The 12,163-nt window shown below is 42.7% G+C and overlaps 1 protein-coding gene across 2 annotated transcripts in view; it reads left to right on the top strand.

Annotated features, from left to right (window-relative positions):
- The window catches only part of LOC127624007 (E3 ubiquitin-protein ligase TRIM9), a 167,196-nt gene that overhangs the window by 126,612 nt on the left and 28,421 nt on the right, over positions 1-12,163 (top strand). The window contains exons 6-9 of one of the 2 annotated variants that reach the window (XM_052098595.1): positions 1,199-1,267; positions 1,656-1,813; positions 6,248-6,386; positions 9,461-9,764. In XM_052098595.1, the coding sequence (XP_051954555.1) occupies positions 1,199-1,267; positions 1,656-1,813; positions 6,248-6,386; positions 9,461-9,764 (670 nt within the window). The remainder of the gene's footprint in view (positions 1-1,198; positions 1,268-1,655; positions 1,814-6,247; positions 6,387-9,460; positions 9,765-12,163) is intronic. The other variant, XM_052098594.1, reaches the window with a different exon arrangement.

The following is a 12,163-nucleotide window of genomic DNA, read 5'->3' as shown; positions in this document are numbered from 1 at the left end:
CATGGGGCTGAGGGCGGGGGGCCCGAAGGTGGCGGAGTCATCAGCATCAGACGCCGCTGTAACGCTCTCCGATGCAGCAGCGATGTCGTCATCCAATTCCGGGAGCTCAAGGGACCGGCCGGCCTTGAAGCGGGCCACAGTCATCCCGAGCTCGGACGGAAGTAAGCAAGCGTGCTGGGGAGGCTGGTGGTTCGAGGGGATTTACCCGGCAAACGGAGACCGTCATTGTCCGCAAATCGCCTTCATCGCCTTCATCGCCCGCGGCCCCTTCCCCAATCCCGTAGGAAGGAGGTGAGGCGCGGGGGGCGGCTGAAGTGGCTTTCTCTCATGACAAAAGAAAGCTGCGACCGCAATGCTGCCATGGTTATGTTCTCGCACTGAGAACATAAACCATTCATAAAATGCTGCCTGTGTGTAATCGCAGCCCAGACATGCAAGGCAGCATTTATGACCATTAGAGGTGGGGAGAAATCAACCGCATCCAGAAAATACACAGAGGCGGAAAGACGTCTTTAAAAAGACGCATCCTGAAAAGGACGTTCAACGCCAGCTGAGAAAATAACTCCTTTACCTGCGCTGTTGAAGCGCCATGGGGCAAACTGCACTGCCGTGCAGAGAAGGAGAAAGTCACTGAAGTGCGCCATAGATCCAACAGCAGGCAAGCGTCAGAGGAACAGGAACGGGTGTGTAACTCGCAGCTGACTGCATACACGACCATCGGCTCCAAAGAAAATTTCTGAATGAACTCGACGTATTTCCCCGCTTTTATACCCGTATATCCGGGGGTGGGGTATGCAAATACTGTCTACCTAATTCCCATTGGCCTTTTTTCATAGATCAGAGGCATATTCGGCGCTCAAGAGAGACCCCTAGTGTCGCTTCTTCGACACAACGTCGAGGTGAGCGTCAGATGAGGAACAAGACTTCTCTCTACTGCATGCTTTGGGAAACTATGATGTTTGGAAACCAAAACTGAAAATGTATGAGAGTGGCCTTGAATTTCATTTTATAATTTGAATCGAAAAACCAAGGTCTAATTAATCTCTCAAAATCTTACAAGCTCAATTTTAATATCTTATTCAAGCATGTTTTATTCAAGCATAATTCCCAGTTTCAGTGGCAAATAATCTGTAATCTGCAGAATTTTACCACTAGACTCACACATACAACACATGCTTTGTCCAATATCATATTTCAGATGGTCAGGAGGCTGCATTGTTGACACAAAAACATGCAGGTGGCCAGAAAGAGGCGGAGAGCACAGGAGGTATTTCAGAGCTACGAATTCAAACTGTTCCCCTAAAATACCGACCCCACATAAACCTACAGACCCTTTCCCCTTGTATGTTTTAGAGGCACCAGTGACTTTCTGGAAGTGCTTACTCCCATGCATGTCACTCTCCAATTTACCCTTGTTTAAAGCTGAAGTGTGTAATTTATTTTTATGTTAAAATACTTTTTCCTATCCTACCTTAATATGCATAGACATGTAAGCCATTTGTAAAAAAAAAAAAAAAAAAAAAGATACTTGTGCAATTCTGTTTGGTGATGGTAGTGGTGCAGAAATTACACACTTCAGCTTTAACCTTCTGATTCCTTTCTGGATGGCAGTCAGTGCTTAAATGTGTGCTGTGTAAAATTTCATCTTTTATCAGAAACTTCCACAGTACCTCCTGCTCCACTGTTGCAGTTGGAAAAGTGTTGCACAGGGAACAACAGTGTCACTTTGGCCTGGAGGATAACTACAGTCCAGACCCTGCCTGTAGAAGGATACATGCTGGAGCTGGATGACGGCAATGGCGGACCTTACCGGGTACATATTTTGGTTGAACACTGAGATAATGCAGTGGATATGGAAAAAATACAGTCAGTAATGCTTAAATCTCACATTTACTAACAAAAATGACTATGGTAATGAAAGTTTCTGCCAACATACCATCAAAGATGTACAGTAAAAAGAGTTTACATCATTTTTGTGAATACACATATGCTCTACTATTATTACAATTAAAGTTTCTGTAGTTCAGGGATGGGCAACTTTGAAGGGGGCGAGGGCCAAATTTTTTTTCTCCAATCTACCAAGGGGCCGGATTACAAATCCATACTCTAACAATGTACATCCCTTTACTCAATTTCTTCATTATTGTGGGTAATCTATGCACAACTAATGCAATGTTCTTTTAAAGATTTTGTTACCCATATTAGTTTTTATAAATATTGTTAAATAAAATGTTTAATATGGGTAACAAAATCTTTAAAAGATTTTGTTACCAATCGTTGTTGACGACATCAACTTCAGAGAATGTGGAGCCGTAGATCACGATGAAAACATAAAAGAAGTACTTAACCGAGCATGTGAAATTCACCAAGAGTATGTTAAATCATGCCACGTGTAAGTTTCACCTGGACCAAGTCAACTATGTGGGCCACATCTTCACCAGTGAAGGCCTAAAAGCAGATCCTTCCAAAAACAAGGCAATCACTGACATGCCAGTCCCAAAAGGTGTTCCAGCATTACAACGCTTCTTTGATAAATTATTTGGGGAAGTTTATTCAAAATTTCAGCAACATCGCGGCTCCGCTGAGAAAGCTGACACAAAAAGAAACAGCATAACAAGCATTAACTGACTCAAATAATGCTTATCCAGCCCACCAGTCCTATCATACGGCCAGTCACGCTCACTTTAGATGTATCCTGTTGCAGACTTGGAGCTGCATGCCTACAGGATGGAAACCTGTTGTGTATGCGTCTCACACTTTCACTGACACAGAGTATGCTTCGCGCAAATCGAAAAATACCTGCTGGCTGTTGTGTTTGCCTGCGCCAAGTTCAGAGATTATGTGTATGGCAAGCTTACAATGGTTGAAACGGATCACCATACTCTGTTGACCATCTTAAAAAGCCTATACACACAGCCCCTGCATGACTGCAGAGAATTATGTTTCAGCTGCAGTGCAGCAACATCACTCTGGTGTACAAGGAAGGTAAACGCATGTATCTCGCAGATACATTATCACACACCCCAAACACAGCTGAAAATTACACATTTAATGAATTCAAAGGTGTGTGATAATGTGTCTGTGAGATACATGTGTTTACATCTCCACAGCCCAACTGGAAGAACTAAAAAAACACATAGCAGAGGATCTACAGAGTCTCAGCGCTGTCATTCAAGGTGCGGTGCCCCACTAAATAAAATCCTGTCCAGCCTTCAGTACATCTATTCTTCAGTACAGTACATCCATTCTCCATGACATGTCCAAGTGGCACGGCCAGCATGTGCTCCTTGACTCGTGCTCTTGAGTGGTATGAAATCGACCTCTTCATTAGACAACATTGTTAGCTGTAATCACAAAATTAAAGGGACACTTCTCTGTTCATGGCGCACCGCACATCCTCATCTCTGACAATGTTGGACAGTAGGGTACAACAGAGCTAAAGGCTCCTTTGATTTGATTTTCTCTCAAAACATTAAATTTAATTAAAAACCTGTTTTTCACCACGTACGGAGGTGGATCGAATATCGCTGAAATGAGGTGTGAGCCGGGCAAATTGAATAGCGTAGCCGAGTCTGATGGTCCTGGCCAACCAACGTGACGAGTTGGACAGCGAAAGCCACGTGTCCAGACTCCGCATGAGGGGCACTAGAGACGGTCACTTTTGACATACCAGGTGGAGCTTCGTGGCGGGGGCAGGTAATAGCGTGTAGGGAGGCAGAAGTGCGTCCCGAGGTTTGTGTGCTGAGAAAAGACTCAAAGCACTTACCCTGCTGGTCCGGAGGCGAGGTGACTGCATCCGGGGAGCCGGGACTGTAGGATTTTGGGGCCGGGGCGCCGTGAGAATGGCACACACCAGCTGGATGACCCAGGAAGTGGGGAAATCGCTCTTTTATTAACAGTGTGGAAAAACAAGGATTTTCCTGCCAGCCCTCCACCGGGAAATGGAGTGGTCTTGCTACCAGCTCTGGAGCGAACATCTGACTCCCTGGGTTTCCGTCTCAGGAGTGCTTAAGAGCCTTCCGGGTCATTGAGGATGTCCTGGAGACGGGGGGCGTGCGCTGCCTGCGAGGTGCTTGACGCTGGGGCTGAGTATGTCTGGTAGGCTAATGCGATGGCATCCATGATCCAGTGGGCAAGCCTCTGTTTGGAGACGGTGTTCCATAGTACCATAGAAAGGGTCGCATCCTTCAAAACGCATCCTTCAGGTCTACCGCTGCGAACCAATCTTGATGCAAGACACACTGCAAAATGTGCTTGTAGGTGGTTTGTCTGGGGCAGCCGGACAAGCGAAGGCAGGGAGCCGTGGTCGTGAGGCAACGGCGGACGTGGGCACCGGCGGTGTGATTTTGACAATGTGGGTACCGCAGCCGTCTGCACAAGGTCAGGTCGGTCACCGAGTGCAGCTCCTGAAGCACGTCGTGATCAGAACTTCCTTTGTGCAGTCTTTAGGTGCCTTGGCCTGATGGACCTGTAGGAGGGCCATGGCATGCAGGGCGAAGGCGGCATGACTGGCTGCGCTGTAGGCTTTGGCCACCAGAGATGATGTAGTCAAACTGGCAAGGGAAGAGGTTGCTGGGCAACTCCACCAGGTGGTGGCGCTCAGCAGGCTACTGTATATTATATATACTGTATATTAGACAGATTTGAGCCTCTTTCCGAAGGTGTCTTTTAGTTGAACCAGATGAGAGCCCTCTAGATCTGGATTGGATCTAGATTTGTTTTCCTTTCTCTTGTCACAACTTTTACCCTATTCACTCAGTTTTGTTGTTTTGGTTGTTTTTCTGTTAGTTGTTCTCTTTCAGAAAGAGATCTGTTAACACAAATATCACTAAAGTTCCTTTAAGTTTAATATGTACAAGTTAACTTCTATCAACTTAATTTTTTGAGAATGTCCATTTCCACAGGAAAAAACTTTTTTTCTAAAGAAGCATAAATCATGGTTACAACAACGTTTTCAAACTTTTATGCCTAGGACCACCAAATATGAGGATCCCCTTCAGGCATGCTATAGGGGCTCAAGCCTGCCCTTTCGCTGAGGTGCTCCTACAGCTGAACAGTGGCAGCCACAAGTGTTCCAGGGTGTGCAAATGCCACCCAAAAAGGAATGATTTGCAAATGACTTGAATACACCTCTCCAATGATAAACGTATTTATATTAAAAAAAATATATATATATACATAATGTAGTTTATAATGTGTTTTCACTTTATAATACTGTTCAAGATAACCATTATCTTATAAGAAAGGACACAATAAGATCTCATTCTTTAGTAATGCATTACCATGATTTTCACTTTAGAATACTGTTCCAAATAATTAGTAATGCCTTCATATGGATGTGGCAACACCGGACTAATTACTAAGGGTTAACAAAGATTTTCACTTTTTTATTCTAATTATTGAGAAGAACTCATTATGTACTACTGTATGTAACATGCACTGAAAGTTATTCATTAATGATTACAAAAGATACCCCAAATAATACAGTGGTTGGACACATACAGTACAAAATCCCTTTATTTAAGGTAAGACAACTAGTTATGATAATTTACCAGGCACTATATACCAGTGATTTACAGTGGTGCTATAGTCATAACTGATTTCCAGTTAAAGAACACATGACGCATATGCATCTCTGATGATGCAATTTTATGTTGACAATAAAAGTATAATTGCTCACATTTTAAACACTGGATTTTGAAGAGTTAATGTTGAAAAATTTAACTCTTCAAAATCCAAAAAAAATTCAGTAAATATTCATCAGGTAACTACCACAGTCATCAGACTGGTATTACTTATTAATTAGTTAATTGGGTTTCTACATTAGTTAATAGTAGTGACTGAAATGTTAATGCAGTTCTACTCATTTGTCTTGCATTAATTCCTGCATAGTTACCTATTAAATATGAAACAGTATGAAACTAAAGCATTAACAGCAAAAGAAAATATGACCCTAACTACATTAAAGATGGTATTATGTTGAGTAATATAAAATATAAAATCTGGGACCCTTTGCAAAATAAGCTGGTAGTCATGGATTTAAACCTATTTACAGTATTTTGCTTTTTAGCTTGTAGAATGAGAGATTTCCTGCTTGTAAACCTTATTTTATAATCGACAATGACAAACATGCAGCTTTGCCTTATATCTTATCATGCAGTGTGATGTTTTTGTAGATGATTTTCATCTTTGACTCTAAGTCCCATTCACTTTCCCTGTCTTTATTCCATTGATCTTTATCTTCCAGGAGGTATACATGGGTAAAGAGACTGTCTGTACAGTGGACGGCCTTCATTTCAACAGTTCGTACAATGCTCGTGTCAAAGCGTATAACTCTACTGGTGTGGGAGCCTACAGCAAAGTTGTTGTTCTGAAGACATCTGATGGTGCGTGTTCTGTGGTCACTTTTTTACAGTTTCTTTAATTTACCTTCGAAAGTGTCTCTGAGAATCCTTGAATCCTTCTCCTCTATCTCACTCTTGTATGCACACACACATAATACACACACACTCAATTTGTCTATCATTCTCTACAAGTTCCCCATTATGTATTCTCTTTTTTTCCAAGTAGCCCACGTTCATGAAAAGGAAGAACACCTGCTTTGAATGTTCTCTTTATTTAATTAGTGCCCAAGGAAAACTCATCACTCTTTAGCTGCTCTACAGAGCATTTACATTGGACATTGTGACAAGGTCTCTGACATTCTTCTCAAGCAGGAAATGAGGGCCGGGTAAACATTCAACACAAGACACTAGGTGGCACTGGACTCATTCTGCCATCCCTTTTGGTAGGCGGTTGATCAGTTGCTTCAGCACCACCAGGTCCACAAATGCTCATCAGCTTTTAAAAGGGGGAAGAGAAAACTTCCCTTATCTTTTGTTGTTGACATCATCAACAAAAATAATGCCACTTGATATTTGCATTTATCCTAGAAAACCATGAACAAAACTATGCAAGATACAACATATATTTAATATAGGCAGGGTTTTTCCTGAATAGAGAATTACTAGGCGGCCGCCTCCGTCAAATTTCGTGCTGCCTGTGGCTGTCTACAAAACTCTGGTGGGTGTCTTCGTGGAAAACACTAACAAACTTTGCACTCAGTGGATTTTTATTTGTAACTACAAATCTCGGCAATAATAATAAAATAATTCAGATGTCAAATAGTCACTTGATGTCATTTATCATAATTTGAGATCATATAAAACTAATGATGACACGTGAGACGAGAGGAGCACTGCAGCTTGAGTGTCTGATAGAAACACAGATCATAGCTTGGCGATATATATATATTTATTTCATCCTTAATTAAAATTAATATAATACAGGAGCATTCCATTTAAATAAACACAAACTCTAAAACTGTCATTCTCTGTGCGGTCAGAGCAGGAGTCGAGACCAGGAGAGTTTTAAAGTTCCGCTGATATGTACTCTAACTCTCACCCCGCGATCATCATGATAAGATCAATCTTATGCGAAAAATAAAATGACAACAACAATAAAATGTGTGTGTATATGTATATGTATGTATATATGTACATATATATGTGTATGTATATATATGTGTATATATATGTGTATATATATATGCATGTATGTATATATATGTATGTATATATAGGTTTTGGATAGACAATATATATTGGTTTTGGATAGACAAGATTGACAAATGCTTATCAATAATACTCTTATGGCTAAAATGTTTACAATGTTCAATGACTAAAATGTCAATTTGACTAAATATTACTAAAATATGACTAAAATGTCACCAGTTTTCATTGACTAAAACTACATTAAAAAGCCCAGACTTTGTCAACTAAAAATTAGGATAAGTTGACTAAATATAATAAAAACTATATAATTGACACAGGACAAGGCTAAGATTAAAAACAGCTGTCAAAATTTACACTAGTATTCAGTTGCCATGTCATTAGTAGTGTATTAACGCAAAACCAATGTTTACGTCTTTTTAACATCACTATCTGTATGGTACCACCTCCGCCTCATTTTGAGTCAGGAAAAACCCTGAATATAGCTTCTGTTTTTTACTATGGTGGTTAGCCACTTAATGTCCAATGAAAGCAAAACCAGTTGAAAACCTCTGCTCTAGAGTGTTAGTTTTGAGACAATTTCACTAAGCTCAACAACACTTACATTTGTAGGATGTGGTTGTGAGTTGGTGTGTGTGGGAAAACCAGTTTAAACATGAGCCCAAACAACAGCTACTTGCAGAGTTTAATTAACACAGCACGTGCAAGGCTTTGATGCAAAAATAGTCTAACAGTCACTGCTGCTGAATGAGGAAAAACTCCACTTCTTAATGATCATAACATCATACCTTGAATTTTTCATTTGTTATTGAAGGAGTGAATATGTTTGTATGCACAGTATGATTAGCAAATGAAGATGACTTAAACTGTTTTATATCCTAATTAGAGATTTGCAAGTGATTTTACATTTACACTTACGCATTTGGCAGAAGCTTTTATCCAAAGCGACTTACAGTGCCCTTACTACAGGGACAATCCCCCCAGAGCAACCTGGAGTTAAGTGCCTCGCTCAAGGACACAATTGTGGTAGCTGTGGGATCAAACCAGCAACCTTCTGCTTAGCAATGCTGTGCTTTAGCCCACTATACCACCACCACTCATATTTTGTTTAGAATATTTTTGCATAATATATTTTTGCATAATGCTGCCTAACAAATTTAATATACTACTGTTTGGAACGTGTATCATGGAAAAATGTCTATGTTCATATAAAAGCAACAAACAAACAAAAAAGTGTCAGCAGGCCATCCCACCCTGAGAAAATTACCTAATCAGAAACTTTCTCTTTCGGTCAATAATTTTGGGCACTCAGGGTTGCTGACATTTGGGTTGCCTTTGGAGGGTGGGGTTTTGAAAAGGGAACATGTGTTTGAAGTTAGCAAAATGGACCTTTAAAGAAAAGTTCACCCAAAAATTATAATCCCCTTATAATTTATTCACCTCCATGTTCCAACAACAATGGACATTGGGCCAGATGTCAAAATTCAAAACGAAAAAGGAATTGTTGAGTTTTTCTCACCCAAAGTAATCGTATCACTTCTGAAGACGTGAAATATACCACTCGAATCATATGGATTACATATTAACTTTGTGCTCTTTATGTGCTCTTTAGAGCTTGAAAGTTTGATCCCCATTGACATCAAAAATTGTCATTTGGGTTCTGCAGAAGAACAAAATGAGGAATGGTGAGAGAATTATAATTTTTGGGTGAATAATTCCTTTAAGGGGATTATGTGCAATAAGTAAACCACTGTGTGATTTGGTTTTAATCAAACTCTTAACTGACTGGTTAGCTGCTTTTTATCTGCAAAATATGTGTTTTTTTAACAAACATTATTTGTAGCCAAACTGAATTATCCTGGCTATCATGAACTGTGTGCTAACGCATTTATTTTATATTCCATTTGCAGTCGCTTGTTTCACCTTTGACCCCACATCAGCTCACAAAGATATTGTCCTGTCCAATGAAAACCAGACGGTGACCTGTAACAGTTATGATGATCGGGTGGTGCTTGGAACAGCTGCCTTCTCCAAGGGCGTACATTACTGGGAACTTAGTGTGGATCGCTATGACAACCACCCTGATCCCGCATTCGGTGTGGCACGGATTAATACGATGAAGGACATGATGCTAGGGAAGGATGATAAGGCCTGGGCCATGTATGTGGACAACAACCGCTCCTGGTTCATGCACAACAACTCCCACACCAACAGGTATGCATCTTGCACTCTTGATGCATATTCTTCCATTTATTTAAGAGCTAGAAAAATGTGGTACACCTTGCTCCTCAGTTTTACCAAGAATCACACACTTGACAAGAAGATGGCATTTGACCTAAGCAGTCAGTTTTTTAGTTATTTTTGTAACATTTACAGTAGGCGTTGGTAAATCTGAAATCTAGAGAGCACTGCATGGAGTAGTCGCATTTTTGTGGAGATCTCCACATTCCTCTAAGTTACATTTTTTTCAGTAATTCAAGCAAAGTTATGCTCATATTAGCTACATTTAAGTCTCACAGATGTCATGACAAATATCAAATCCAAGAAAGGAGAAAAGACATTGGAGGAACTTGTGAACAACAAGCCAGTCAGTCTGATGGGGCTCAGGCTTGCTCTCATGCTAAACCCTAACCTTGACCCTAACTTTAATTTTAATTTGGCAGGGTGGAGGGCGGGGCCGGGTCGTGATTCTACACACCCGGTCCCTTATCATGCTAATCAATCCTCTGAGAGGGATAAAGGTCGACTGCGGAGGATTGCGCGTGGGAGAGAGATTATATTAATATTAAAAGTTTTATATTAAAATATTATTTATATCGTCAAGGCGGTTCTCGCCTCCTCCTTTCCATTGACTGCTTTACACAGACATTATTGCAGCTATTGAAATATTGAATGTCTCATTGGATAATAAATTCAGTTCCCTGGAATCTACTTTATCTCAGGCACTGGCCACACTCTCAGATACAACCAAGCATGTGACCGATCTAGAAACAGCATGCTCTGACCATGAGGGCCACATTTCGGAACTTTAACTGGAACTGGAACTTTATTCCATAGATTGTCTGCGTTTCATCCGATAGTTCAGTTCTATTTCTTAGTTCTTTTCATGAGCGCTGAAGGCGGCGTTCGGAGGTAAATACAAGTTCCCCGTCTGTCGCTCACCTCGACGTTGTGTCGAAGAAGCGACACTAGGGGTCTCTCTTGAGTGCCGAATATGCCTCTGATCTATGAAAAAAGGCCAATGAGAAGTTGGCAGACAGTATTTGCATACCCCGCCTCCGGACATACGGATATAAAGGCGAGGAAATACATCGAGTTCATTCAGAAATTTTCTTCGGAGCCGATGGTAGTGCATGCAGTCTGCTGCGAGTCACACCTGTTCCTGTGTTTTCCTCTGACACTGCATGCCGTTGGATCAACAGTGCATTACAGCGGCTATTTTCTCCTTCCTTGCACGGCAGTGCAGTTTGCCCTTGGGCGCTTCGACAGCGCAGAGAAACTCTAAAGAGTTATTTAAAAGAGTGATTTCCATACTATAAGTGTATATTTCACTAAAAGAGCAATACACAGCGGCGTTGAACGTCCTTTTCAGGACACGTCTTTTTAAAGATGCCTTTCCGCCCCAGTGTAGTTCCTGGATGCGGTAGAGTGCTCTCCGCTTCAGACGGCCACAGGTGTTGTCTCGTGTGTCTGGGCAGCCATCACACCGAGGCTGCATTTTGTGTATGGTTCATGCTCTCACTGCGAGGGCATGACAATGGCAACGTTGCGGTCGCGGCTTGCTTTCAACAGAAAGCACGCCACTCCAGCCGCCCCACGCATTGCTCCTTCCCACGTGATTGAGGACGATGCGAGGCGATCTGGGGATGGCAGCGGGTGCAGCTCCGCCGGGTATGCCCCCTCGGCCCACCCGCCCCCCAGCATGCTCGTTGACTCCCGTCCGTGCTCGAGGTAACAGTGGCTTACCTCACAGCCAGCCTGCCTATCCTCTGGAGCTCGAGGTGGATGAGCTCGCCACTGCATCAGAGAGCACCGCATCTGAAACTGATGACTCCCCTGGGCTGCCGCCTTCGGGCCAGCATGCTCAGTCTGAGGCTGATGCGCAGATGACTGACATGCTTTCCCGGGCCGCCACCAGCGTGGGGCTGGATTGGAACCCTCCATCCTCCTCACAGCCATCGCGGTTGACTGGTTCCTGGGGTCCGGGCACCGCTCACAGCCTCTCCCTTCCCCCCGGTCCCATTTTTTCCTGAGGTGCATGATGAGCTGACGTCATCGTGGAGAGCACCCCTCTCCACCCATCACAAAGCCACTCGCTCATCCGCTCTCACTACCCTCGACGGCGGAGCGGCCCAGAGGTACACACTGATTACCCAGGAGGATTGGGCTATTGCGCTCCACCTGTGTCCCGGAAACCCTACCACCTGGCGGGGTCGCCCTGTGTTCCCCTCTAAGGCCTGTAGGACAACATCCTCGCTGACCGCGAAAGCCTACTGCACTGCCGGACATGCCGCTTCCGCCTTGCATGCCATGACCCTCCTGCCAGTCCACCAGGCCAAGGCGCTCAAAGATCTGCACGGAGGTAGCCCTGATCCTGATGTGCTGCAGTCACT

Source organism: Xyrauchen texanus, chromosome 30 (genome assembly GCF_025860055.1).
Source record: "Xyrauchen texanus isolate HMW12.3.18 chromosome 30, RBS_HiC_50CHRs, whole genome shotgun sequence".
Lineage (NCBI taxonomy): Eukaryota > Metazoa > Chordata > Actinopteri > Cypriniformes > Catostomidae > Xyrauchen > Xyrauchen texanus.
This window is presented reverse-complemented; position numbering and strand designations above follow the sequence as displayed.